Source organism: Lampetra planeri, chromosome 15 (assembly GCF_965212315.1).
Source record: "Lampetra planeri chromosome 15, kcLamPlan1.2.h2, whole genome shotgun sequence".
Lineage (NCBI taxonomy): Eukaryota > Metazoa > Chordata > Hyperoartia > Petromyzontiformes > Petromyzontidae > Lampetra > Lampetra planeri.
In genome coordinates, this window is record NC_136121.1 from 10,685,509 (window position 1) to 10,713,187 (window position 27,679).

The window sequence follows — 27,679 nt, forward strand, 5'->3', positions numbered from 1 at the left end:
GACACACATGTTGCGAAACTCACTTCCTACGAGCATCGACGGGCCACATACCCCGGCTTGTCAGATGGTGGCACAGCATACGTGGAATCTACCTGTCCCATCTGCATGGGTTAAGCGGGTTGCCCCGTCACACAAGTGCGTGCTCACACTCGTTAACTGGCTGATAACGCCTCAATATACAGAGGACTGTAGAGCTTGGGGAGGTATTTGGTGCTGGCTCCACCATTCTCCCACTCGACGGTGGTACCTCCTCGCACGACGAGCCGTTCGCTCTCTTGCAGGGCGAGAAAATAACCATGCGGCGCGTTGTAAATGTATAATTATTATTAAGTATAAAAAAATTACACTTAAAGGCTCTGTAGGTGTCTAAATCTATTACGTGTCAAGAATCTTAATGCGGTTTTGGCTTGCTATGGATCCTTCTATCCTCATTACCATGGTTCCCGCTGCTGACAACAGTAACCATGAAATCTCTACCCATGTTGAGAACTCGGTCAAAACAGTCCATCTGTTTCGTCTCATCCATACTGCACGCAACCACCAAACACCGCAGGACACGACGCTTCGCTTTCCGTTTTATTCCCCCGCGCTGCTCGACTCTTGGAATTCCCCGCCATGGTCTCTTTTCCCCCTCGCCTTTTAAATCCCCACTCAATTCACGAAACTCCGATCCATCACGACCTTTGACAGCGCCGTTTTGTTGCCATGCCGTGCGACATTTTGGGCCTGTGAAATTACTTGCATAAAAAAAACACCCAGTTTCGGCGCGCAACTCTTGCACAAAAATAGGTCAAAAAGGCAGCAGGAGGCAACGATGACGGCCGTGCATATTCCCATATACGTGTGAGACGACCGCTAGGCCTCGTGTGCTGGCTTGCTTACAGCAGCTCTTGAACCGTGACCCCAAACTGCGCTCCGCCAATAAAAATGTCAGTCACGATCCCGGCACACTTACAGCTTAAGACAAGCAATAAAAGAGAACGACAGTATCTGTATTAGGGCAATTAATAATAACAAAAGCAGTCCAAGTTTGCGTGGGTCAAAGGTATACGCGTTGCCTAGTATGTTTCATATCAATAAGCATTAATACAACAATCCTTAATGGGTTGATGGTACACTTTTTAACAGTAAACATACTTTTTTAGTCTATTTATACTGCTACCATAACTGGTTATTAATATCCCAAAAAAATATTTATAAATTGCTAAATTACACGCCCAATGTATGTTTTTTTATGTACCTAAGTAAAATGCTCTAATTACAGACGCAATGCTGCTCGTGTAGATGTGTGCCAGCTTTTACAAACGAATGTAAGAAAATGGCCGAAATTATACATTTCTTTGACCCGTTGGGAATTCATTGAAACTTTAAAAAAAGATATATATATACATTCACAAAGAAACGTTACGAGTTGTTAAACTGTCCGTAATAACGTCAGTCTAGTTTATAAGTGTGAGAGCACAGTGCCAGAATTCTGTGGGTCTCGGGATTGCTCTCTCTTATCCCCTCTTCACGGTCAGTGGCTCCACAGTTCCCAGTGCACATAGGCACACATCCATATTTTGGCACGAGCACGACACACAGACCGGCTCGCACAACACAAGCTGCTGCTCATACGATCACGTGCCCGTTGGCATCGAATGAGATCACCGACGGATGCACGCAATGAAGGCTTACGACCAATCAGACGGGTGTGAGTTATTCTGTCTCTTGAACAGATTAATTGAAAACGATCCAAGAAACATAGTGCGGATTCTTCGGCCCAATAAATTTACCTGTTGCTGTGATATGGAAAATATTTCTGCACATTGACACAGCATATATCCCATACTTGTCAACCCTTTATCAGTGCCTACCTTATTACAGACAATTCAGACCTTATTGGTCACCCCGTGACAAGGGAGAAACACAAACAAATAGACAAAAATAATTTCCCCGTACTGAAACGGCTGTTTGCCGAATGGACCTGAAAACTCAATTTCCCAGTACACGAAAAGGGGTAAACTGTATGGGTTGACCGGTATGATATCCACATGCCTCTCTCTACAGACGTAGCTGCTACTTACATGCCAACTCCAGTTTGCCAGTGATCCAGAAAAAAAAACGTTGAGAATTTAAGCCCTGGGTTGTAAGAGTTTGGTAACAGCGCCACACCGTTATGGTTTATGGGAAGCAATTCCATGACTGTATAACTTACACACATGTTAGAGAATTGCATAAATATATATAGTACAAGCAAACTTTATACAGGGCACCACCTCAGGCAGTGTTGCACTTATCAGATTAAGCATCCATAAATGTCTTGAGACTAATTCAAGTTCGACACCGTACATATTTTTGATACATTTGCATACACAGTGGGTAATCGGTTGCCACATTCATCCCTACATGAAGATGACGGAGCATATATTTGTGTTGCAGGATAGAAGAGGCTAAGTACTACTACACAAGTACAGTTTTCGTTCAGATTAAACTTTACATATTACACAACTTTCGTCAATACACAATATCACAGCAAGATACACACATTAAAATAATGCAATCAGCAGAAATGCATGCCAAGCAGAATTAATTACAGGACATAACTGACGAAGTCAATCAACTAAACTGAACTTTTATTTTTACTTTAACCAGGTAAGGCCCACTGAGCGATACAGCTCTTTTTTCAAAGATGTCCAGTGGGGTCGGTCAGAGTTCAATATATTTAGAACGCTCGATTTAGCGTTGGATAGAGCATGCCTGTTGCTGATTATAGCAATAGCATGCTTTCTGTTCAGTATACAGTGCTTAAAGGTATTTTTTCAAGTAGAGCATTACATTATTTAGACACACGCCTCTTGTGAGAAATATTTTCAAGCCTGAGATCTGTTATGAAAGCCAGGACGCACGTTTTAATTGGGTGCAGGGGGGTTTCAGGCAATTTTATACTTTACTTTTAGAAGGTATATATATAAGGGAGTACTGCAATAGAAAAGTGTGCAAAGATACGTGGAGAGGCTTGCGATGAAAGACGGACGAAGGAGCGCCGTGGATTTCAGAACATTTACAAATTGAAGGCATCGCCTTGACAATTACAATATGGTGACAGGTTTTTACCCTTTCAACTGGTACAAAAACTGACACCTTTATACAAGGCATCATGTTTGCAATAACCACAACACAAGCAGTCAAAATGCAAACCAGATGACGCCTTTTGGCGTCATCTGGTCCAACACCAATGGAGACTGGGCTCTAAGAAAAGCTGTCTTGGGTGTGGACCAATCAACTTCAAGGACAGTGCATATCATTATCAGAGTTGTTTCTTTTTGTTTGCATTTTGACTGCTTGTGTTGTGGTTATTGCAAACATGATGCATTGTATAAAGGTGTCAGTTTTTGTACCAGTTGAAAGGGTAAAAACCTATCACTATATTTTGCCACTGGTAAAGGAGGTCTCATAATGTAAATTACAATATGGTAAGAGGGGATAATGACTAATGGGCGAGGGTAAGACAGTGGCAGCCAGGGAAAGTTAAAGAGAGGAGAATCCCCACCGTGGAGATGAAGTGATCACATTTCTATCCCTGTCATGTCACCAATAGATGATTAAGAGAGAGAGAAAACACACGAGCAGAGAGAAAATTATGAATTCATGTCTCGCACTCAACGCAGGAATTGCGAGGCTATTTGCAGTACTTTAGATCCGTGAAGGAATGTCATAGTTCACGGTTGTAGCTATGAAGTTTCTTCAAGAATAAGAACAAATAAAAGGATGCATCATCGTATTTCAGCGAGGTCATCCGTGACTCTAAGCGATACAACATTTTCCGTCCACGTGTATTGAAGAGCTTTTGTTTGAAACAGTCATTTTCTAACAGAATATCGCTATTTTCACATTTCATGGACTTAAAAAGTAGCCTTCTGCAAGTTTGATTATTTTCCACACGGCACATTGCAGCACATAAAGCAGCGTTTATAACGGCCTGGACAATGTCGCATCCAAGCATGCAGCCATGGTAGTTTTAAGGCCTCAACGTCGACAACTCTGAACGTGGGGGCATAGTTGAGATTCTATAGACGACTTAATGTATGCACTGCCCGTGCCATCAGACATCAGAACTGTACTGGGTATGGTGAGGGTAAATAGCTTACAAGACAAACAGGAATGTGGACTCTTGGTTGTATGTGCCAAAATGGATGTCTGCAGCCCTTATCAATCACGATTTGAAGTATGTTTTTCAACAACACCTATCTACGGGAATTGTAATATATTTCCCGCAATGGAAATTCCTGGACCATACAAATGCATTTTGCGATGTTCGAGCCTTGTCAAAGGGTTTTTAGTCGGCGTGTACTGTGTTTTAGCAGGGATCATAGTTCTAAGTGTCCCCATGGAATTGGCTTTGATCAAAAGTTTTGGGTTAAAAAAATTAATGGGAATAAAACAATCAAGATTTTCACTTTACGTAAAATTTGTGTTGCGCCGTGTTGACGCGTTTGTGTTTCAACCTTTAAGGGACCATTCATATACAATCGCTGACCCTTGGCAAGGCCCAAAAAATAATAACCCAACAACAACATGGCACAAACCCCCCCCACACACACCCCACAAACAAAATCGCTGGCTCCGATTCTCCAAATTTGCAGCAATAACTTGATTTCTAAGAAAAAAAAATGTCCTGGATAGATACAAGCAGTGGGAGTATTTGGTATAAGGGTTGCCCTCTGTTTGCCAAACTAATGCCATAGAGAGCAGCGCTCAGTTCCCACCAATCATTGTGAAAACTAAAATGTAATTCCTCCCTCCATATCAAATCCTCTATTGGAGCGTGTGTGGCATTGCGTTTGATGAAGTCTCCCTTTTGGTGCAAACTAAAAACGAAAACACATGGATAAGAAAAATGGTGACCAATAACAACAACAATGTTTACAGAAGACAATATACATACACAGCGCATTGTCAAAAAAAAAATCACATTTGAAACAAGTGTGAGAACAGAAGACAAACGCATTACCCTTGGAATAAAAATACAAGATGTCACAAGCCATATCAGGACTACATAGAGTCTTGGGATGAGGCTACATTAATACACGTTCCAAAACGATAAGCAGACAAACGCCCGAGACGATATTTGCAAAGGTGGCAATCGATAGACAAAACACGGGATTGTAATGACAGCCGAAATTTGGAAAAGGCATTAAAGAATTATCACCGAGGAGCAGGAGGTATAGTAATGAAATTAGGAAACACGAGGGTGGGAGATGGATTGCTGCTGCACAGGTGACGAGAGCTTTCCGTGCCACTGTGAGCAGTGCCCAAGTCGTTGAATTGCACACTGCCATCCAAGATATTTGTACTCGCTGTTTGGTTTAGTAGCATGCCAAGCACGCCACATTGCTATGCCCGCTTGCGTTACCGACAGCTTAATGTGTTAACGGGAGCCCAATTCGGCGTGACCTAAAAATTTATGGCCAAGTTTCTAAGGCTACGGGCCTATTATTTAACTTCGACTTGGATCTTCCCGATTAAACTTTCATATTTGAATACAAAAAAGAGAAGCGAGAAGAATGTACACAGGTTTGCGTTGATGTTCACGGTAACTTGGGAGAAAATTGCACAACACGTATTGCTTTGTGCTTGCGTTATAGTGCACTTAACACAAGTTGTAGGTAAAAAAATAATCTACGCGTTAATCAAATTTAAATGCTATTATCAACCAATAAAGCAGATTGCTTAGAAGCCTACACATGTGCAAAAACAACGTTGCTTTTCACATTCTTTCTGCAAGACTGTGCCAACTAATAACTGTGCTTCCACAGATATATATATGTTCATGCGTGAATGCATTTCAAATGTGGCATGAGTGGTTTACTCTTCCAGTGACTCCATATACGAGGAAGCAGGTAGTAGAAAAATAATACAGCAATTCATTTGCCTTTGAAACGTGCATTTTAATCAGTGGGCTAATTAAACGTATTTTAAAAGATACAAATGAAGGGCTAATTGAGTTAGCACTCTCAGGACTCCCCTTGCTTGAGACAAACAATGCCCACGTTTTTTTGCAGTCAATGTGTGCAGAGCTACAGTACACGCCTACGTTGTGCACTCGCATGTCCCATATTTTTCCAAAATAAAGTCTAAAATAATGACTGCAATTTAAAATGTAAACCGAACAGAGAAACGTTTTGGTTGCGAGCCTCCTTCAACCTCAAGCTTATGGCAACGCTTCCTGTCCACATGTGAAAAGCCAAACAAACATGGATAATTAGCCCATTCATCATCATCGTCGAAACACGTGATCCATCCACTGCTGGATGACGGTGTCCCCATGTGACTGTCCCCCACTTCAGTCTTGCAATCTCACTCCCACACGCAAGCAGACCTCATGGCTCTGTCCTTGATGGTCTTCCTCTTGGATCTTGTCTCTCCTATGGCGACTATTCCAGCACAAGTCAGTCCATGGTACAACATTCCTTCTCGTGATGAGTCTTGCCCAATCCCATTTACTGTCCTTAACGGTTCAATCCGTTTGCCGATCCACGTCTTCCTCTGTCTCTTAGGGTGCTTTACAACATGAACTGCTGTGTGCTTCTATGAGTAATTCCCATTTTTCGTTGTATCATTTCAAGCCTTCGTTTGTAGCAGACTGCTTGATCGCATCGATTTATGCAAAAGATCAAGCGCCTTTTTTAAAGAATGCAAAAGCCAAGCCACGATGGCGAGATGTTAACTGCCTCGCCTGGTATAGAGGTCATGGGTTCGACCCCTATATACAGGAAAAGAGCTCAGTGTGGGCCTTACCTGGTAAGAAAAAAAGTTTAGTTTATAATTTTAGATATTATGGTGTATGATATGCCTTTGTCTTTTATAGAATCCGATGAGGCATAAGTATATGGTTAATAGTAGAAACACACCTATTTATTTATATTACTGCATTGGATATTCATAGCAGCAGTTTGTTTAGCAGTGTAATAAACTAAAGGAAGTATACACAACCTAAGGTCAGTCACATAAGTAAGCTCACTGTGATAATCTTTATCACATAACAGCGAAAGCTCCGGATAATGACAGGAAGACACGCACATCATATGGATGGGCATATAATATCGTCAGGTAGTCTACGACATAGTGGACAGCATGCTTCGGTAATGCATTCGAACATTACTAAACTCCATGCAGGACATGATCATTTAAACTCTTCAAGACTGCCGACTTTGTAGCTATATCAATAAGCAGAACGTTTACAACAATATCGAGTATGGATCCGAAAGGCCTTCATATTCTCTTGTATCCATAATTCTCAACTCATCTCTGGACAACTGGTGAGTTGAATTTTGAATTAAGGACTCCATGGCATCATGTGCCAGTGGACCAGAGTTGTGTCAAAGGCATAGCCCCAAGCTGTACATGTGAAAAGTACCCGAAAATCAAACAGTTACTCTCTGGCAGGAGCATCCATTGCAAAACATACAATAACGCATCGCAGTGGACTTTGATCTGGTTAACGGATATCGACTTGGCAGTATACATTCCGACCTAAAAGAGGCACAGATTACCCATGAACGTCTGTGCCTGACGGGATGACTCGACCCTCGATACTGTATGCTAATAGGCTTATTTACGCATACCATTTTACAATAGTATTTCAGACACTGTACAGTTACAGGCCATAGTCCAAATCACCCAAAAACCACCCAATATAGTCAGATGCTGGAAGCCGAGCAGGCTTTAGCCTGGATAGTGGATGGCCCACCATGCACGAGAGATTATTGTTTTATGCTGCGTTGGCAGCGGTGCATAATCACAACTGGCAAAAAAAAACGCAACACATTTGTCTTAAATGAAAAAAAGCATATACATAATAGGCGACATTTCAGGGCAATGCCCCCCTGTTTTCATAGCAGGGGCTGTCACCAGAGAGCTTGCGCAACGTAATCCATTGTTGTATTGTACCATGCTCCAAAGTCTACGCGTCACACCATCTTTACCAGACTGCAATGACCACCGTGGCGAAGTATGATCAAGTAACCCCCCACGACCTACATTGTTAGGCCCTCATCTAGCAGTAGATAAACAAAAGGGCTGTATCTTTAAAATCTAGATTGAAAACCCATTTCTTTGAAACTGACTTTTGTGTTTAGTTTCTTGTCCTTCCCCCGCACCTCCGATTGGCACAGTTGGCTACGTACGGCGCGAAAGAATTTCAACATACATATATCTGTGTACAGTACAAGCATCACTTAAGTAAACTCCTACGCAAGCCAAAAACATAGTAATAATTAATAATTATTTTGCACGTTTGGTATTTGGGCCATTCTTTCAGCGCGAGGCTACCACCAGCATGCAAATGTTTTACAAAGTTTTGGCGAAAGGGAGGATTGAACAAAGTAAAGCAGACCTAAAGCAGCAGGCCCAAGCCAGACAGAGGCAAAATGAGGAAAGCATGCCAGGCTAAACAAGGGTACTACATATGGGGCAAGTTGGTGTATACGCAAGGGGCATGGGACTCGAGAGATATGTGGGAGGGATTTGTGTGTGTTTGTGTGAAGGAGGGGGGAGTTGGGTCGCGTGCAAGCCATTGGCTCCGAGAGAGAAGGCTACACGAGCTGAGACTGGGATTCCGATTGCCAAGGGCATGCAGGGAGCGTGGGCTGTGTGAACCAGCATGGCGGCTTGCAGTGTGTGTGTGTGCAGTGTGCACACCAAGGCTCTCACAGTCTTGGCAATTTCTACCGCTGCTACCGCTACATTACATCGTTGTGTAAAACTGTACATATCGGTTCAAAACAGCGCTATACATGGAAGGAGCATTGCTTAGTTTTAAGTGACCTTATTTCTTATGAGCAGTGAAATAATCACCGTGTAATTCCAAACTTGTGGCAGGCACATTGTCCTGTTGTCCTCTGTAGGTAATAACGAATAGTTGTCACCTGTCATCGCACACAGTGCATGTGCTAATCTTTAGTATGATCAAAGGTATGGTCTATTACTTCTAAAGCTTTAAAATATGAAACACTGACAAAAAGATTCGGGACCCATGCTGGTTTAACTCAATGTCCCAGGTACAGTTATGAGCGCCACGGTGGCAAGATGTTAAATACTTTGCCTGGTATATACAAAGTCATAGGTTCGATCCCTACCCTGACGATGCCTGTTGTATATTTGTGGTCTGTGTGAGTCTCTTTCTCTCTCTCTCCTCGTGGTCATGTGGAATTTTCTCCGGGTCCTCTGGTTCTAGCCTCCAAATTAAGAAATACACGTTTAGAGTTTTTGGTTGTTCGAAATTTCCACACAATAAGCCACTTTGTTGAGCTATCACTTGTGGCCAGGTCGCTTCTGAAAAAGAGTCAGAAAGCTCAGTTGGCCTTGCCTGCTAAAATAAATAAAATGTTAAATATGTTTACTCCTCTCAGTAACATCTGTGGCTATATATTGCCCAAGAGTACTATTATCAGTGGCACCAGTTAATCTACTTAAATCCTATTGTATGGGGACAGATTTTTCCCATTGTCCATGTGTTCTTGAATAAGAGGAATGACAATTTATTATTTTATCTGCTAATACGAATTCCAGCAGTGGTCTCTTTGAAGTTCCGTATACGTTATTTTCAAATATAAAATTCAGGAAAACCCAGAAGTGGCAGCAAATGTGTCTCCTTATATGCACATTATTTGGTGTTGCTGCACTGGCACAAGAGCACATGCACAGTTAACACAAAAAACTCATGTTGGTCAATAACACTGCCTTAAAATTAAGTAAATAGCACAAATGTTTAATTTCCTTCTTCGTAGCACGAATGATATGCTACAAAGGGCCACTGCCTGAAACGTTGCCTGTTGTATAGTTAGTTTTAAGGCCGTGTTAATAACAAACACGCAGTTTTTTTTTCTTATACACATTGTTCCCGGAATATAACCACACACAACATAATCAGGAGTTATTTTTGTGGGGGTGGAGGCGGTCGCACAGCACCGAGCGCATTGCACTATGAATCTGGTGTCCTTCAGTTGAATTCCTGTCTACAACTAACATCAGTGATGTCACAACTGGTCCTGAGCCCCCATTCAGCCACGTGCACTGACCAGCATGGTGAAGTATGGTCAAACAACCTCCATGACCGACACAGCATGGGCAGGGCCTTCAACAGCACACACATCGAGGGTGATAAGAGGAGTGTTTCACTGTGCTTATTTTAGATTCCGTCAAACAACAGGAAGCTCCAGCTGGGATACCCAAAGATGTACTTTGCTGCTGGGAATCAAATCTAGCACTCTGGGATTGTGCGCACCAAAGTCATTGAAGCAGACACATTCAGACATTTAAAAGACGAAATGTATGTATGTTGAACTTCTTTCACACCGTACGTAGCCAAACGTGCTAATCGGAGGTGCCAAAGACAGAAAGTACCTGCACTGATGTGTTTTATTGCGACATGACTAATCCATGTAAAATAATTTACGTTACTCCTCTGAATGTGGTCACAGCTCTTCATAGCGCATGATGCCATGGCAACTGCTGCAGCGCATAGCAACATGGATTGACTTCAATATTAATATGCTATTTCATTTGAATCGCCGATGACCGTTAACAAAATGTTAGTTTCCTATGTAATCTATCAGAGTATTTTTCAGGGCGGTAATGTATGCAATTCATCTTGAACTAAACAAAAATTTAACTAAACTATGTTTTGACTTAAAGCTTTCGTGACTGCACAAGTTCATATTCTTTGGGTCTTTCGGTAAAGTCACGTAGAAACGTCGTAGTTTTTTTGTAAAAAAATTACATTTTTGTTCTACGTGACTTTACCGATAGACCCAAAGCATATAAACTATGTTTAACTTTACCAGGTAAGGCCCAGTGACGAATATCGTTTTTTTTCAAAAGCGACCTGACCACGAATGAAGTGGTTTATCGTGTCGAAATTTATAGCAGCCAAATATGCGTGTTTCTAAATGTGGAGAGAAAAACCCGAGGACCCAGAAAAAAATCTAAATGACCACAGGAAGAACATGCAAACTCCAAATATACAGGCGTCAGGGTCGGGATTGAACCCACGACCTCCTGGAAACTAGGTGAGGTTGTTCACAGCTCGTCAGAGGTCGCAAACGGGTTTTGATTCCTTACCCGTACCCGGCCGCACCAAGGTCGCAAACGGGCAGAGGTGGGACAAAATCATTGTTATGCAAGTCCAAGTCGAGTCGCAAGTCATCAAATTCATGACTCGAGTCTGACTCGAGTCCAAGTCACATGACTCGAGTCCACATCTCATAGGTGGGACAAAGTCATTGTTATGCAAGTCCAAGTCGAGTCGCAAGTCATCAAATTCATGACTCGAGTCTGACTCGAGTCCAAGTCACATGACTCGAGTCCACACCTCTGCAAACGGGTACCCGTACCCTACCCGTACCCATACCCGCCGGGTACGGGTAGGGTACGGGTATCGGGTACCTGATTGCGACCTCTGGGATGAAGCCATGTTGCAGGCGCGGGTGGGTTGATTCTAGGAACTTGAATTGTGAGAAGAGACAAGACGTTGGGAAATGAGTGACAAACGGTGACTCACCAGTGACTCACGGCCTACACGTACCCGTACCCGGCCATATCAGGGTCGCAAACGGGTACCCGTACCCGGCCGGGTATGGGTATCGGGTAGGGTACGGGTATCGGGTACCCGGTTGCGACCTCTGCAGCTCGTACAATTTCCAGAAAATGGTAACTCGCCGACACACTTTTTGGCAATTTAGAAAGCGTTAATTCATTTGTGTATTAAAGCAACGCATATTTACACAGCTGTTTATTGAACAAATGTTTGAAAAGATTAAATAACTCCATAATCCGGGAAGGGGGGGGTTACGTGTGTTTGTTACATTTATCGATATATATCTTGGCATTCGGACATAATTGCTGTACCACGCTGCCATTTGCTAATTCTGCCACCATTTCGTAACATTTTATTGTATCACCCACTCTCGCACCACCTTTGCTATTCCAGGGAAGGGAAGTGGAAAACTAAAATGGGTGTTTTAAGTTACGAATATTAGCCATGAGAATTGGCCTTCATGGTCGAGGCAAATTTCACACACACAACAAAACTGGTGTGCAATCCAGGACGAACGCTCAGCACACAAGTGCCGTTTGTGCGATGTCACCCCCCCACACACACACACAGACACCGCCTTCCGCGACAGCTTTACATTCGGCTCCCATTTGTAAAAGTCTTATCTTGGACGGCCGTAAAACGCAAGCACTACCACTACGGCACTCCAAAGGCAGCCGCGCTGTGCTACGCCCGCTGGTAGACAGGCGGGGAGAAGGACCCGCAAGTAGTGGTGGAAGAGAAGCATTCCCGACATTCCTCGCGTGTGTTGATGCATTTTGCCTGATGTCCCGTTCCCCCCCCACCTCCACGTGACCTACTGAGTGGAGGAGTCTGCAGGGGCGGGGGGCAGTGCAGTGTGGGAGGGGAGGAGGAATTCATCCTGTGACCGCTCCGTGTGGGCGATCGCCTGGGATACTGAGATACTTATGAACGTGGCCAATGGCCACGGCAGCCATTACAGACACAGTGCACATCGCTCCCGAGGACAATAATGCGAATTTCATTTAAGGGTGGGGGGGGGGGTTCGTTTTTAAGCAACAAATGAGCACAGCTAATTTTAATCATTAATTTATCAAACCCACCCACCGCCACCGCCAACCCACCACCCCCCCAATGCGATTTACACGTCCGTGGAAATTATAAAGTACGATGCAGAGATTTCTATTTGAATGTTTTTTTTACACTGTCTGTACAGTAGAGACTCAATATATACATATCATGTGCAGTGCATGAATACAGATGCTCAACACACACACACGTGCACACAGAACCTTAAGACTGTGCATGCACACTGATGTAATTGTATGAAACTGTATGGGTGAAAACTTTGAAATTATGTTTTTTTAAGCGTGCCGTCTGTGGCCTACATTTCAGTTAAACTAGGTCAACCCACGGGCAGACTAGACACACACATAAGCTTATCACAGATGGAAAACCTGCACTAATGTGTAATTTATCAGGGCAAATCCCAGATGAAGATTACAAGCAAGCACTCACTCAATGGAAAAATATTAGCGTCAATCACAAATAAATGAAAGAGTGTTCAGAATTATTTGATCGGGCGATTAAAAACACCACAACGATTGGTTGTAAACATGTCTATCATACCATACTGTGCTTCATTTTCACTCATTAGTGTGAAACGTGTCACATCTTAATGGATGGATATTAGCATAAAACGCTGTACGGGAGGGTAAGGTCAATCTATAGAGAACCTTTGAAAGGGAGGATTGTAAAGCGACTGCGAGGGCTGAGTCACGACAGCCTAGTCAAGACAGCCTGCAATGCCTCCAAAAAACATGCATTTGATTTCAAACTGTAACGAGCATCTTACCTATAATACATTTAAGGTTGTAACACGCTTTCCGTCAAAGTGATTTAAACAAAAAAATACGTAGAGAGACTGACATTCAGCAGGACACATCACTGGCAGATTTTGGCATACCCAGACCGGTGTAATACACATGCCTCCCTTGTCCCGAGAATATCAAACCTCAAAGGACTCCTCTTTAGGCAAATGAGAAGCATGGGAAGATTAGGCCATGAAGTTTTCATGTTAGTTTACAAAAAAATGCGTACAATATGTTCCTTTGCAAAAGCAGTCAACATTAATTTTGCAAATACCTTGGCCAGAGAGATAATTTCCATTAAAAATGAATTACACTCAGCTAAACTCTGCGCAAGGAGCATGAAGAGAGAGCAATGTATGGGCGCTGTGCACTAACCTCCTAGCGTCATTCCCGCCTGGATGCACTTGCGCAGACGGCAAGCTGGGCAGTTCTTGCGGCGGATCTTGTCAATGATGCAGTCGTTTCGGCCGGCGCACAGATAATTGTGCTGTCCTGCAAACAGGAAAACAATGTTTTAGAAAGCGACAGCTTAAGCTGTGCAAGATCGAAACGAAATTCACGAAGGTTGTCGTAAAACTCCTGTGATATTCATGCAGCGAAAAAGAGAAAAAAAATAAGCGAAATTACTTGGAAGGAAGAGCGAATAACAAAGGTCATTGTTTAGACATCAGAGAAGCGTGAAATGAAAGTGATAAATTCAGCTTTTCAAAATTCTCGCAGGCGTCTGGAAATATAATTTCATATTTTTGGATTGTAATCACCTTTGTAAGGCATGAACACAGTAATCTTACATTTAATTACCATGTAAAACTGGAGACTATTTTATTTCTAGAAATTACGACTTAAATGTATACGTGGTTTAGAAATGAAGCTCAAAGTCATTAAAATATATGTCCCCGTGAATGTTAGTCCGAGTCATTTTGTAAATGTAATAATGCAAAACAAGTGTCAAGACCATTAAATTACTTTTGTATTCAACCATAAATCATTTCACTTCTGGTGAAATTACTGAATGCAACTGCCCAGCACATTTGAACATTTGGTGACAAATAGTTCACTTTTTCTTTTAAATAACAGAAACGGCCAATGCCTTTTAAGGCAAACCCTTATATATAATTTTCTTTGTAAATTGAGGTCTTAATGCATTACTTTTTAAGCACAATTTGATAAATATAATCTCAATCTTACCAATCAGATCTATCACTGTTTTGAGCAGACTTGCATATCGGGGAGCAAATGTAACCTTGTGAATCCTAACAGTCTAGTTAAAAAAGGGCTGTGATCTGTCTGGGTAATAATTAATTCATTACTTCTTCTGCAGAAGCCAGCCCTGAATGGAACTGCCTTACTTAAAGCTTAAAGAGCTCCATTGCTGATCAAAGACATAAGCTCACCTGTATAATTAACATGTGAATTATTCAGCAAAGGTAAAAAAAATGATATAAATATTTAACAGTTCTACATTTTGTCTCACGAGATTCTCAGGACATCAGAAAGTGTATTGCTTGTGATCCAGCATTTGTGGTTATGTCTCACCACGAAATAATGTTTACAAGGCTACACAGTCTCATTAGCCTTCAGAATAAATGTCATGCCAATGTGGAGTGAACCTTAATCATTGCTAAATAGTAATGAGGAATTAGGATGATGGCAATGTGTTCAAAATATAATTCCTTGTGTATAGAGAGTGTTTGGATAGACGACCACCATACATAAAATAGATGCTGTAATGTTTTTTTGCAGAGACTACGTTACCAGCAGACAGCGGTGCAGCAAAATTCCATTATTGTACAACATCAATTGCTCCCTGCCTTCACCAACTAACACTGCACCAGCACGATGATGGTGCCGTGTGCTAGTCAAATAGCTCCACCTCTGTGAAGTGGTCTTCATCCCCAGAAATTGATTGAAAAAAGGGCCCATATATGTTCATGCACAAAAAAGTCACTTAAAAAATGCTTATTCGCATTTAGCTTTTATCTGTACTGACAGATTAAAGTGTTTATTTCCAAAGCACGTGGGACTGTAAGCAGCCAGTTTATTGTACGACATATTTATTCTAATGCAAGCAATCTCTCACTTGGTGCCAGATGAATAACGCAGCGATAATAGAAAAATATATGTGCACGTTGAAAAAATGCTTAGAAATCTACTCAAAATTTGTGCCGAATAAATTAGCGTGTTGCAGGTGCGCTAACGCCACAATCCAAATTGTGCTAATGATAGTTTAATAAGGCAATTCCGATTCCTATCATTAATACATTCGACTGCATTTCAATTGGAAGTGAAGGCTTCATCTGTGTCTCAATCGAGCGCAGGGGCGGCAATGCACAGCCACAGAACCGACAGCATCAAACGGCCCAGCACCTGAATGTGCGTTCGTTATCAGTGGATGTGTTGGTGCATTCCTTGCACCTCCGATTGGCAATGTTACAGTGCGAAAAAAAAGTTAAACATACGTACGTACAAAAAAAAATTCCGACCTTTGCCCACGTAGACCCCTCCTCTCACCAGGAGTATTTAACAACAGCAAAGGAATCACGGGGCTGCGATGTAGAAACTGTGAGTGGGCATTTCAGCCATTCAGACGGCAGAAATCATTTGTGGCCAGGTTGCTTCTGAAAAGAAGCTAAACATAAGTGGATAGTTCTAGATTTGAAGTTTTCGTGACTGCAAGGGTCCATACTCTTTGGTTTTTTCGGTAAAGTAACGTAGGTAAAAAATAGAAAATAAATTCAATCACGACGTTTCGGAGGCAAAATTACTGTATCACTTGATACAGCAATTATGCTGTGACGGTTCCACCTGAAGACGGAAGCTTGTGTTGCCTCCGAAACGTCGCGATTTAATTTATTTTCATTTTTTTACCTACGTGACTTTACCGAAAAAACCAAAGAGTATAAGTGGATAGCTCAGTGGCCTTTACCTGGTAAAATAACAAAACAGGTAAGCAAAACATTAAACTTTCCTATACTTTGCACTCCTATCGTGTTTTTTTTTATTGTTTGTTGCTGTAACGTTCTGACCTGTTCTGACCTGCCCCGACTAGATATCAGTGAAAAAGAGCATCATAGCTCATCGGATTCCTCCAGTGTAAACATTCTGATTCTGTAAAATAAACTCACGCCAAAAAACGAATTTGCTCTTGAGCATATCTCTCCACATTATTCTTTGGTTCTTTCGGTTAAGTCACGTCTAAAGATAAAATAATAAATTAAAATAATAGCGACGTTTCGATTGCAACACAAGCAATCATCATCAGGCATAAGAGAAATAGCAACAAAAATCTAACTAGAAAACTATAGACAGACATACAAGCAGACAGACATCACAAGGACACACAGAGAGAGGACACATATCGGCACAGAGAGAGGGGTCGTTTCTGTGACGGTCCCTTAAATATAGGGAGGGGGGGCGGGGACGGAGAGAGGGAGGGGGCAGAGAAAATTAGCATATCAATGAGTGGACGGCAACGTGTTGCTGCTGCGCAAGTAAGATGACGACGTGGCACGGCACGCAAGCTTGAAAATTAGGAGAAAGACACACTAAATAATTCCTGCAGTCACGAAAGCTCCAAAAATTAAGATCTCTCCACATCCTTTGATCACAAATACATTATGGGTTTCACCAATTGTGGCTCATGATGAGAATTGGTCTGCAGCACTCTCGTGGCTGTTAAACGGAGACAACAAAGAGTATATAGGTCATTTGGGGTTTGTAATGAATATAATTATACTGATTGGGATTTTGGGTCAGACCGCATTGGTAAAAATGTGTCATGCACCCTCCACCGCCTGACGCACACAATGAATAAACTTGTCACGTGAACGAACTGGCCGATTTATTATCCGCTCAGCACACCGGTGTTGTTGGTGACCAATCAAAAACATTTAACTGGGTACAGTGCTAAATTGTTGCAAGAGAAATCCTCAACGTCGAACACAGATTGGCGCGCTTGTTTACGCGACAGCTTTATTAACCGGCTGTCTTGGTGGAGGGGGGTGTACAAGACACATTTTACTCGCACGATCTGACCCAAAGATCAATTATGCATCGTAATGTTGGTCTCGAAAGCCTACGTGTTAAATATTTAAACTGAACGACTAGCCATGAAGAAAAAATATATGAGCCACAAAAGTAGGCCACGGATTGTTTTGGTCTGTTTTGCTCTGCGCCTTCATAATGTGCTGCCTAAACAAATAGCTGCAGGCGATTAAAAAATTGGCAATAATCTTCAGGGAGCGGCAAACGAACTTCACAAAAAGCAGGTGTGGGAATGTGAACGACTACATTGTCCATTGCCCATTAGTTTGAGCCCAATTAGAGAGTCTGCAAGTACTGTAGTTCTGCAATGATGATACACACAAGCAGGGCAATGGACAAATAATGACTCAGAAATGGACCGTATGATACATTGGGGGACATTTTGGAAACTGGTCTAGCAAAGTGATTAATTTAGCAAATAACAGCATCACCCCTTTGCCATGGTAGAATACTAGAATATTTGGAGTTTGCGTGTCTCTCTCCCCATGGTCATGTGGATGTTTGACCGGCTCTTCCAGTGTTTCCCTCCACATTTAGAAACATGCGTTTAAAGTATTGGGCTGCTATATATTTCCACATAAGCCATTTCTTGGAGCTATCCTTTGTGTTCAGGTCACTTCTGAAAAAGATCTATATAGCTTAGTGGTCCTTACCTGGTAAAATAAAAAAAATAGTTAACGCCTGTTAAATCTATGAAATTATATGATATATGGGCTATGTAGCAAAGCCACAAAAAGCGTTGTCATTAAACACTTTCTTAAACTCACAAACACGTTTACTTGATAATTTGCTGGAAGGACTATTCATAATCACCATGAAGTATGTAATAATGGTAATGAAAGGCTGTTGCTCTAACTTAGTTAGCACGTCTTGAGCGGTTATTAGGATGCTTTAATTCCTTTACGGCATGCGAACGCCTTCGTGCAGGCACATGATGTATTTACTACTGTATATTGCAAAACAGCTTTGGCAGTGTGAAGTGCACACTAAAGTGGGTATCAGCCTATCACTAATGCACATGCAGCCACAAACGTTTCTCTTCAGAGCTAACTTGTTGATGCTATATTCAGGGTGTTTAATGTGTAGTATTTATAACAACACGCTCATTGATTTCAAAAACTGCACTATCTCTTTCGCAGTCTCCGAATGTGGCTGATATTGCAATGCTGATCCGTGCATGCAAAGCAAAAGTAGTTTACTGTAGTTTTAAGTGCCAAAGTGAAACCCTAACCCTTGCAGTATCCTAGCTATGTATGCTGCTCAACATGGGCAGTGTCCTACTTAACTGTGTTTTATTTATAAGGCAATTATTGGCAAAAATATGGAAGATTATTATATTACAAGAATCAGACAAGGAGACGCGCTGCTGCCAAAGCTATTCTTCGTGTTTATAATCGTGATTTAAAAAAGCATAAACATAAATTGTGAACGTGTTGACCATCTCATCATTTGCTGAAGACTTAAGTGATCATAACGTCAAATGGAAATTAACTGCAGGAGTGTATTGAATAAGCAAGGCTGCAAAATTGAACCCGAGATAAATGAGTAAAATAAAAGTAATGCATGAAGATATATTGATGGAGAGAATGTGGATCTGTGGCAGTGGCGAATATTTGAACCGGTCCTGGGCCTCTCCTAGGTCGACAAAGCCTCAACAGAGTGCCTGGTGAGGTGTGTAAACATCGCCACTGGGGAGACAAAGGTGGCCAGGCGTGGTGCTGGCCACCCACCCCCCTCGTGTACCATGCCGGCCTTCATAGGTGCTCGCGAACAGCACTCGCCCCAACAGTCTGTTAAGGCTGCACATGTCATCTTTGTGTCATTGTCTATGGCAGTTATTGAACGCTGCCCAAATAGAGGTGGACATGATGAGGTTTGAGTAAGACTCAGAATCTTTATTTATACTGGACAAATTCGATGAGCTATGAAGCTCTTTTTCACACATGTCCAACATACCAGTGTACCTAAAGATGTTTTGATTCAATATACATTACTAGCAACGATATTTGAATCGTACACAAGAAGATTGAGAATAAGATTGGAATAAAAGCTGAAAAGTGCACAAAAGCAGCATGCATAGAATTATACTGAAGAAGCGGAACACATGAAGCACAGCATATATGCAAAAGTTAGGCAAATCATATTAACGGATTTAAGATAAGTGGGGCTTGTGCAGGACACATCACTGGAAGGGACGATGACAAATGGTCGAGAATGACGGCGGGATGGCAGTCAAGTGAGAGAAAATAACAACCACCATGGGGGATGGACAAATAAGATCAGCTCGTGCACACCAGCTACGTGGACTATTGCATCGTGGTACCGAGAGCGTGCGAGAGGCTCTCATTCAGCAGTGCATAGATCTTGGCTGGCGACGATCGTAACTGCCCTGAAAAAAAGCCCATTGTAATATCGCTGACGTGCTGCGAGTTCGCAACGGTACTCCGCTTGAAGGGGACCATAATATATACATTAAGGGCTATGTGACACCGTCCTGTTTACTGAACCAGACACACTGAGCCCATGTTTGGACACAGCAATACTCTCAATCAGACTGTGGCCCCATGACAACTAAATACACATCTTCCTACTGTGCCTGCATTAGTCGTATTAGGCCACGCAAAAGCCCATATAATGAAGATTTGTTGTCCGATGACATTAACAGGATTAAGTCCTGTACAAATTCATCCCCCCTCACCCACCCCCCCCCCAAAGAATAGAATTGTTGATAATTTGGCACCGACATTCGAATAAATAATCGATTCTCTTTGGTCTAATTTTTACATCTAGTTTGAAATATATATTTTTTTCTCTCATGTGTACAGGTTTGTCTGTTCTACTTTCCTAACTACAACAGAAGCATATGTTGTTTCAGCGTCATCATCAGCAGCCATGATTTGTCCACTGCTGGATGAAGGCCTCCCCAAGCCGCCACACCATCACTCACGGTCCCACAATGCAACAATCCGCCCAGCACTTGCACACGAGCTGATCGAAAATTTGCATCTAGTTTTCTAAAATCATTAATGATCAATTCTTACACGCACGACTCCGCCGTGCATGCAACATATGGATGGGCAATAAAATATATTTCAGCGATAATTAAATGCATTGTTAAGTGGCCAGTGAGTACGACGGAGTTACTGTCCAGGATATGTGTGCACGAAGCTCTCCATATTTTGACGCGTGTTTTGTTAAACTGGTAAGAAAGACCACTAGCCTTGTCGCGTACCTTCCACGGCACGCTTGAAGAACACCTTGCAGCTTCCACAGGTGAGCACTCCGTAGTGGCAGCCCGAAGCCTCATCGCTACAGATGAGACAGGCCTTCTGCGGAGGGACTGAGGACTGTGCGGGACTGAGAGAGAGAAAGAGAGGGGGACAAAACCTCACGTTAGCATTCTTCACCAACACAACCTCGTCAAAACAATCACTGCCATGTGCACGTAAGCATTATTGTGAGCAATAAGAGACTCCAGCGATTCATTACGGCCATCGTGAGTAAATTAATAGCTTATTTGAATGCTTCCTTTTAAAGTACAAGTCATAAAATGAGAATACAATTGAGACGCACAACGTTTTCAATTTGCATAGCCTGCAACACATTTACAACAAAGTTGCATTCCAGTAATACAAACAAAACAGATGGAAATATACATTTTGCCAAATCCTCATTTAGTTCTATTATGACACTATTAATTATGCTTTATCTTCAAGGTCTTTCAATATTAAAACAAGCTCATTACATGATGTTTAAAACAAGAAAATCACCTATTCAAATCATGAAAAAAAAAGCATCAAAATACTAAACTTTCCACAGCTTTCGCGAAAGAGCAGAGCATCGGTGAAAATGTTTAGTCAAAACTGTAAATTGGTTGTGAAACTGGGCCAGTCTGCATTATTATCTACCTATCAATTGGACGCTAGACACTTTGTCCAAAGAAATTGTGCCTCGGATAAGCGAGGCACGAAAAACATGTTCTATACAAGTTGCTTAAATCGCACACAGTACTTGCGATTCGAATGAAGTAACATTCTCGTGAGAGCGTTAATCAATGTAAGAATCAATTTATTTCCTATAAATAGACTGGAAAGCGTTTTATTGGTGCTGCGTGTTAATTTTGAGAGTAAAAGGTAGGTTAAAAAAGGGAAGAAAAAAAACCCACGTGGAATTTAACATTCATCGTGTTTCCACTCGCGCCTAGTGGCCCAGCCACATGGAACACACCTTGAACAAGCGTGCCGGTCACTATGCATCAACCGTGTACCTGGCACTGGACGGGTTGGGTGTCCGGTTTCTCTCATACAATCCCAAAAACACATCATCCAACAAGTACACGCGCTACCGGCAATCACAACAGCCACTTGTGTGCACAACGCCCGTAACATCAGCAAATCAGCAGATTTTCCCCCCTTTTTTATTAAGCTATGACAACTTTTAAACGAAGGCACAAGAAGTACAAACCTAACTGAAATAAAATATGCGAAATCAACTTGCAGACGCAATTATAGCAAGCATATTCCCTAATGTACGAGATTCCCTGCGGTCTTAACCGCATCTTAAAAAGTCTACGTACAAAAAAAAATCCGGTGACAGTTTGGGTCAAATTTGGTTGCCCACATCAATTCATGTCACGTCCAGTGAATACGGTTTGCGTTGCTTCATTAAATGTTATCTGCCTTTTCAATTTTCAATTGTTATTCATGAGCAACGACCAGTCCCAGGTGAATCTTAATACATTTGAATAGAAATGATTTTCAACACACCTACACACCTTCCATTGTATCCCACCAGTGAAGTAAGGAAACATTAAAACAACGATAATGAACTACAATGCACCCCAAGATAATACTTAACTGCGATATCTTTTTCTTTTGCTCTCAAATAATTCGCTTGCGGCGCTATAAGCTGCTTATCTGGATCAGACACGCAATGCTCTGCAGGCCACTTGCACATTGATAAATAATGTCCTCCATATTTAAATGCAACTTTTGTGTATTACAGGGACTCCTTTACTTACAAACGAGTTAGGTTCCAGAGGTCTGTTTGCAAATCCAACTTTACTCCTGTCGATTCCAAATATGCTGTACGCCATGTACACGAAACATGGGGGAATGGATTTCGATTTAAAGCTTTCGTGACTGCAGGGATTCATCTTCTTGGTTCTTTCGGTAAAGTCACGTAAAATGGAAATAATAAAATAATAAAAATAAAACATAATAAAATGAAATAATTCTCACTATGTTTTATTTTTATTATTTTATTACTTCCCTTCTACGTGACTTTACCGAAAGAACCAAGAAGATGGGGGAATGGCTTTAAAAGTTGTATAATCGCCTTTGGATGTAGATGCCACTGGTTTCGTGGTCTGCAGATGGAGATGCCACCACCACGGCGGTGGAACTCACAACCTCTCGTTACAAATAGGCAACTGGACATATGGACAGGTTTGTTTGCATCTCTGAAAGTTCGGAAGTCGAATGTTTGTAAGTAGGGGAGTCCCTGCATTAGATAATCTGCTTGCAAAATAAATCATTCTAAATGCACGGTTGCGTTATTAAGCACGACTTCAACATTTAAAATGTACCCAACCACACTTTTAGAGGTGTAACAATGAATCGATCGATTCTGACGCTCACGATACGTGCGCTCAATTGCATGATAAGCATTGTACAGCTGTGAAGAGTGACTACATTATTGACCACGATGTTGAAAAAAGGATAGACCTCTTGCATCAAATTGAGAACCTCAATCACTTTTACTGCATTGTAATCTTTATTATGACTGCCGCGTTCACTCGTTGCGTGATATCAAATTACTAAGAGCATTGAAATAAATGAGGGAAACTTTAATTAAAATAGCTAGACATTACAAGTCCCAACTTGCATTTCAATTTGGGGTTATTCACATTGGGAGAGAGAAAAATGTGGCGGTTCTGTTGTCATTCTCAGCCACGGTTCATCCACTGCTGGATGAAATCCTCCCCACGTTGTCGCCACCCATCACAGTCCTGCGACGACACGGTCCATCTCACTCCTGCGGATGAGCAGATCTCGTCACTCCACCCCTGCGATGGTTATCCTCTTGGGCGAGTTTCCCTCTTTTGGCTGCAATTCTGTGACCCCAGCCTTGCCCACCACGTGTCTTGCCCTACCCGGCCCACCTACATTCTTCATGTATCCTATCATGTCTCTTAACTTGCACAACTCCTCTCACCAATGTGTTCCTCTTCCTATATCTAAGTGTAAATTCCCAAAATGCTTCTCTCCACGTGTATTTGCATATCCTTTAGCTTGTAGTCAGTCTGTGCTTCCAATCTTTGTATCATAGCACGTAACACGCACCGATTGAAAACATTCGTCTCTAAGCATATTGGTATGGTTTTTTTCCATTCCTATTCTATTTGTAAATCTTTTTATTTTTTTATTTTACCAGGTGAGACCCACCGAGCTAAATATATCTCTTTTTTAGAAGTGACCTGGCTGTCACAAATGGTAGCTCAAGATAGTGGCTTACCACGTGGAAATTTATAACAGTCAAATACTCTCAACGCACGTTGATTCTAAACGTGGAAGGAAAACCCGGAGGACCCAGAGGAAAAGACACACCACTACGGGGAGAGAGACACACAAACTCCAAATATACAGGCACCAGTCGAGATTGAACCCACGATCTTCTGTATACCAGGCAAGGTATTTAATATCTCGTCGAGGGGCCCACATTACCAAATATACTTAATCGAACAATGTATCATGTCATGCTGCTCCAGGTCGTATGCACGTACCTTTCATACTAGTACTGGTTTCCCGCGACCTTTTTTTGAGCACTACTATGAATATTTTATCATAATATTATACAACTTTTCCAAGAAAGATTTGCTTTAAAAAAATGTACTCCACTTTTTACTTGCGATTTTATTACATCTTGGGGCTGCATTTTTGTTTCCGTAAGAACGCAATCTTCAATTACACATTGGAAGCCAATAGGGAAAACCGGGTTCAATTTACGTGACGTCATTTTACGGACAACTTTTGAGGAACGTTTCTGTTCCGTATATCGACTGACGTCTACACTTCTGTTGTGCGTGTTTATTTATTGAATTTTAAAAAATATTAAAAGTACTCACCATTTAAATTAATGTCGTGTTATAGATTTATTACGTAATACTTCACACAGTCCCATTGTCAAACCACGCAGTTGCCGGTCATGGGGGTTGACTGAACAGACCTCGCGACAGCAGTCAGTGCGGGTTGGTGAATGGGGTGCCCAGGACCGGTTCAGTTATCGTTCGCCAACTAATTTCAGCTGTGACCGGGAATCAAACTCAGGTCACCGGGGTTCACAGCACAAGTGCGCGAAACACTCCGTGTGTTTCCCCACAATACTGTACTCGTCCATATTCCATAAGCGGACTCGGTGACATTATTATTGTTGTTGCTAAATATAACTGATCAAATACTACAACGTTCAAACAAATATTAATTTTATTTAAAGTTATTACGGATATGAATGTCTCGCCGCTCCTTTACCACTAGCTGTGTGGTGAAGAGGTGGCCCTGCCCGTTTCACTCAAAGCCCCCATTTGTAGACAAACTCAACGTTCACATTTGCCCTCCAATGTGCTTCGAGGCTGTTACCGCGTTTTGTTCTGTATTTATGTCCGACGTTTTTATGCATATGTTGCGAGCCCCGTCTCCTCAGTACCTTAATTCACGCAGGACAGAGCTGTTCAGTACAGTCGAAAATAATCCTACACCCTACGTACACTACAAATGAAACATTCAAACTTTGCAGTTTGCAGCCATCAAATGGACATGGAATCCACCTTGGCGATGGATATTTTTCTATTTACTTTGACCGTTGGCTGCAAAAACGGTCGTCATTCAACCTCCCCCTCCCAAGTAAAAAAAGGCCCTAATGGCACGAATGTTAACACTAAATGCTTTCCATTTTCTCCAGAGACGAGACTTTTCTGTTCCACTGAAAGCCAATTATAATGACCATAGCTTGTATTTACTGGGAAAAAATGTCAAACTTGATTGCGAAAATGTGTCGTAAACACCTGAATGATATTTACGCACCCCTCTATAGGCATGGCGACTGATGGGCGGCATAGTGCAGAAGGCATTTTGTCAGCAAACACTGTAATATTATACTGGTAGGAACCACCTGGTTCCACCAGCCCACAGGGGATTATTGTGTCCGTCCGTCGTGCATCCAAAAATGGGAGGGGTGGGGCTGGGTGGAGAGGGCTGGGTGGAGAGGGGAGGGTGGGAAGGGGCTGGGTGGGGAGGGGCTGGTCACCCCGTGGTGCCCTTATAAAACTCAACGTTTAACCTACTCACGCCGGCTTGTGCCCGCCCTCACAGTCGGGCATATTTGCGGAATACATCACGCCGCCGTTGACCCTGGCCATTGACCGAGCAACCCAACGTTCCTACCAGCTCCCTCCGCAGGAATGTGTTAACGCAGTGTCAAAACCCAAACTGCACATTTCACGTTACAACGACGCAATTCACTTCACTTCACCTCTGCACTTGTTCAGCGTTACAATTCCTACGAGCAACACAGCTTTTGGAGAACGCACGCAGAAGCACTGACACGCTGCTACACAGCACACAGCTTGAGGCTTGCAAGTTAGAACGGACATTCTCTCTGAGCAACAGGGGTGTGGGAACAAGTTCCATCTCATACGTGTTAGGTTTGCGTATTAACTTAACTTGTTACACGAGTGGTTTTGTTTACTTTCACGAAAGTTACAATGGAATAGAAAATAATGTGCCGACCTAAAACAAGGAATGAGTAATCCTGTGCAGGCACCTTCACAAAACCAATGGCGGAGCCAGGATTTTCAGGTAGGGAAGGCAACCCCTCCAGCAATGAAAAATTATAGGAGTTGTTAGTAAGTAAGGACTTACTCCTTGGTTCTGCCAGTGCACAAAACGTACATAAGCCTAAACGGCAAAAATAATTGTCATTTGCCAGAATCAAAAGACCAAGTAATCTTAACATATTTGACGCACGATTTATGTTTGTCTACGAAACATTGCGCGCTTGCAGATGCGCTTCTGCGGCCGTCTGGAACGCTCTTCCGTCCGATATTAAAAAGTGACTGGAACTATGCACGTTTCAAATCTAAATCAAAAACGAATTTCTTTAAAACTGCCTTTTATGTTTGGTTTATTGTCCTTGCCCCGCACCTCTGATGAAGTTCAACATACATGTGAAGGGAGTTGCCATGGTGAAATGGTCACACTGCCACTCTAGTTTTGAGTCCATCATCCCAGTGAGAGAAACAATAGTGCAAGTTTCCTAACCCACAGACGATCGGGTAGGTCACGTGTGGGCACGCCCACCTCTTCCAAGACGTCCGATTCACGTGTCAGAGTAGACCAAATACTCCCCAAAAATCCCCTCTATAGTGGAGGCCCTTCTGCCAGCAGTAGCGTGAGCAAGCAAAGCAATTGCAGGGTCGCGCCTTCACCAACCTGCTTCGGGACTACTGCCAAAAGCGAATGAATTTTTACTTCACTGCAACCAGCTGGCAAAGACAATGGGAAACGTCGTGTTAAGTTACGCGATGTAGATTCCCAATGTAAGATGAGTAATAATCGCTGCCCAATTAACTCATCCTGCACGGCGATAATGCAGTGGCTTCGATAAAGAGAGTGCCGCTTAAACTTTGTAAAATACTTTAAATATCCGTTTCTTTTAATGCGATGGAAACGTCTACAACCAAGTGCAATTTTTTCGATGCTCGTACTGTATAAACAATAACTGTCCTTTGTCAATCCACTGATGGATGAAGGCCTTCCCCCATGTGTTGGTCAGAGGATGTCTAAACATACTTCCCCATGCTGGTCAATGAGGGGTTGGTGCAAAGGGGCCCAAAACCCGTTCAGATATCATTTTCGCTGTGGTTAGGAATCAAACTTAGGTCACCGTGTTCATAGCGCAGTGCATGAACCACACTGTGCCAACACTGTTCAAATACTAGATGTTTTGTACGTATGTATGGTGAACGTCTTTTTCGCACCGCTAAGAAGCCAACCGTGCTTAATCGTAGGTGCAGGGAAATGATGTGACTCTTGGCAATTGTTGACATGTAAACATTGGCCCTATGGTGGTAAACGAGTGAGGCATCAAATAAACAAGTGAACTCACAGCCAAAATATACATATACGGTACTGTTTCTTTACGCGAGCTA

General features: G+C 42.3%; 1 protein-coding gene across 2 annotated transcripts in view; it reads right to left on the reverse strand.

The window, feature by feature from the left end:
* Positions 1 to 27,679, reverse strand: part of LOC144722721 (mineralocorticoid receptor-like) — a 91,390-nt gene that overhangs the window by 42,792 nt on the left and 20,919 nt on the right. The window contains exons 5-6 of one of the 2 annotated variants that reach the window (XM_078601069.1): positions 20,693 to 20,829; positions 13,804 to 13,920 (exon numbers count right to left, since the gene is read on the reverse strand). In XM_078601069.1, the coding sequence (XP_078457195.1) occupies positions 13,804 to 13,920; positions 20,693 to 20,829 (254 nt within the window). The remainder of the gene's footprint in view (positions 1 to 13,803; positions 13,921 to 20,692; positions 20,830 to 27,679) is intronic. The other variant, XM_078601070.1, reaches the window with a different exon arrangement.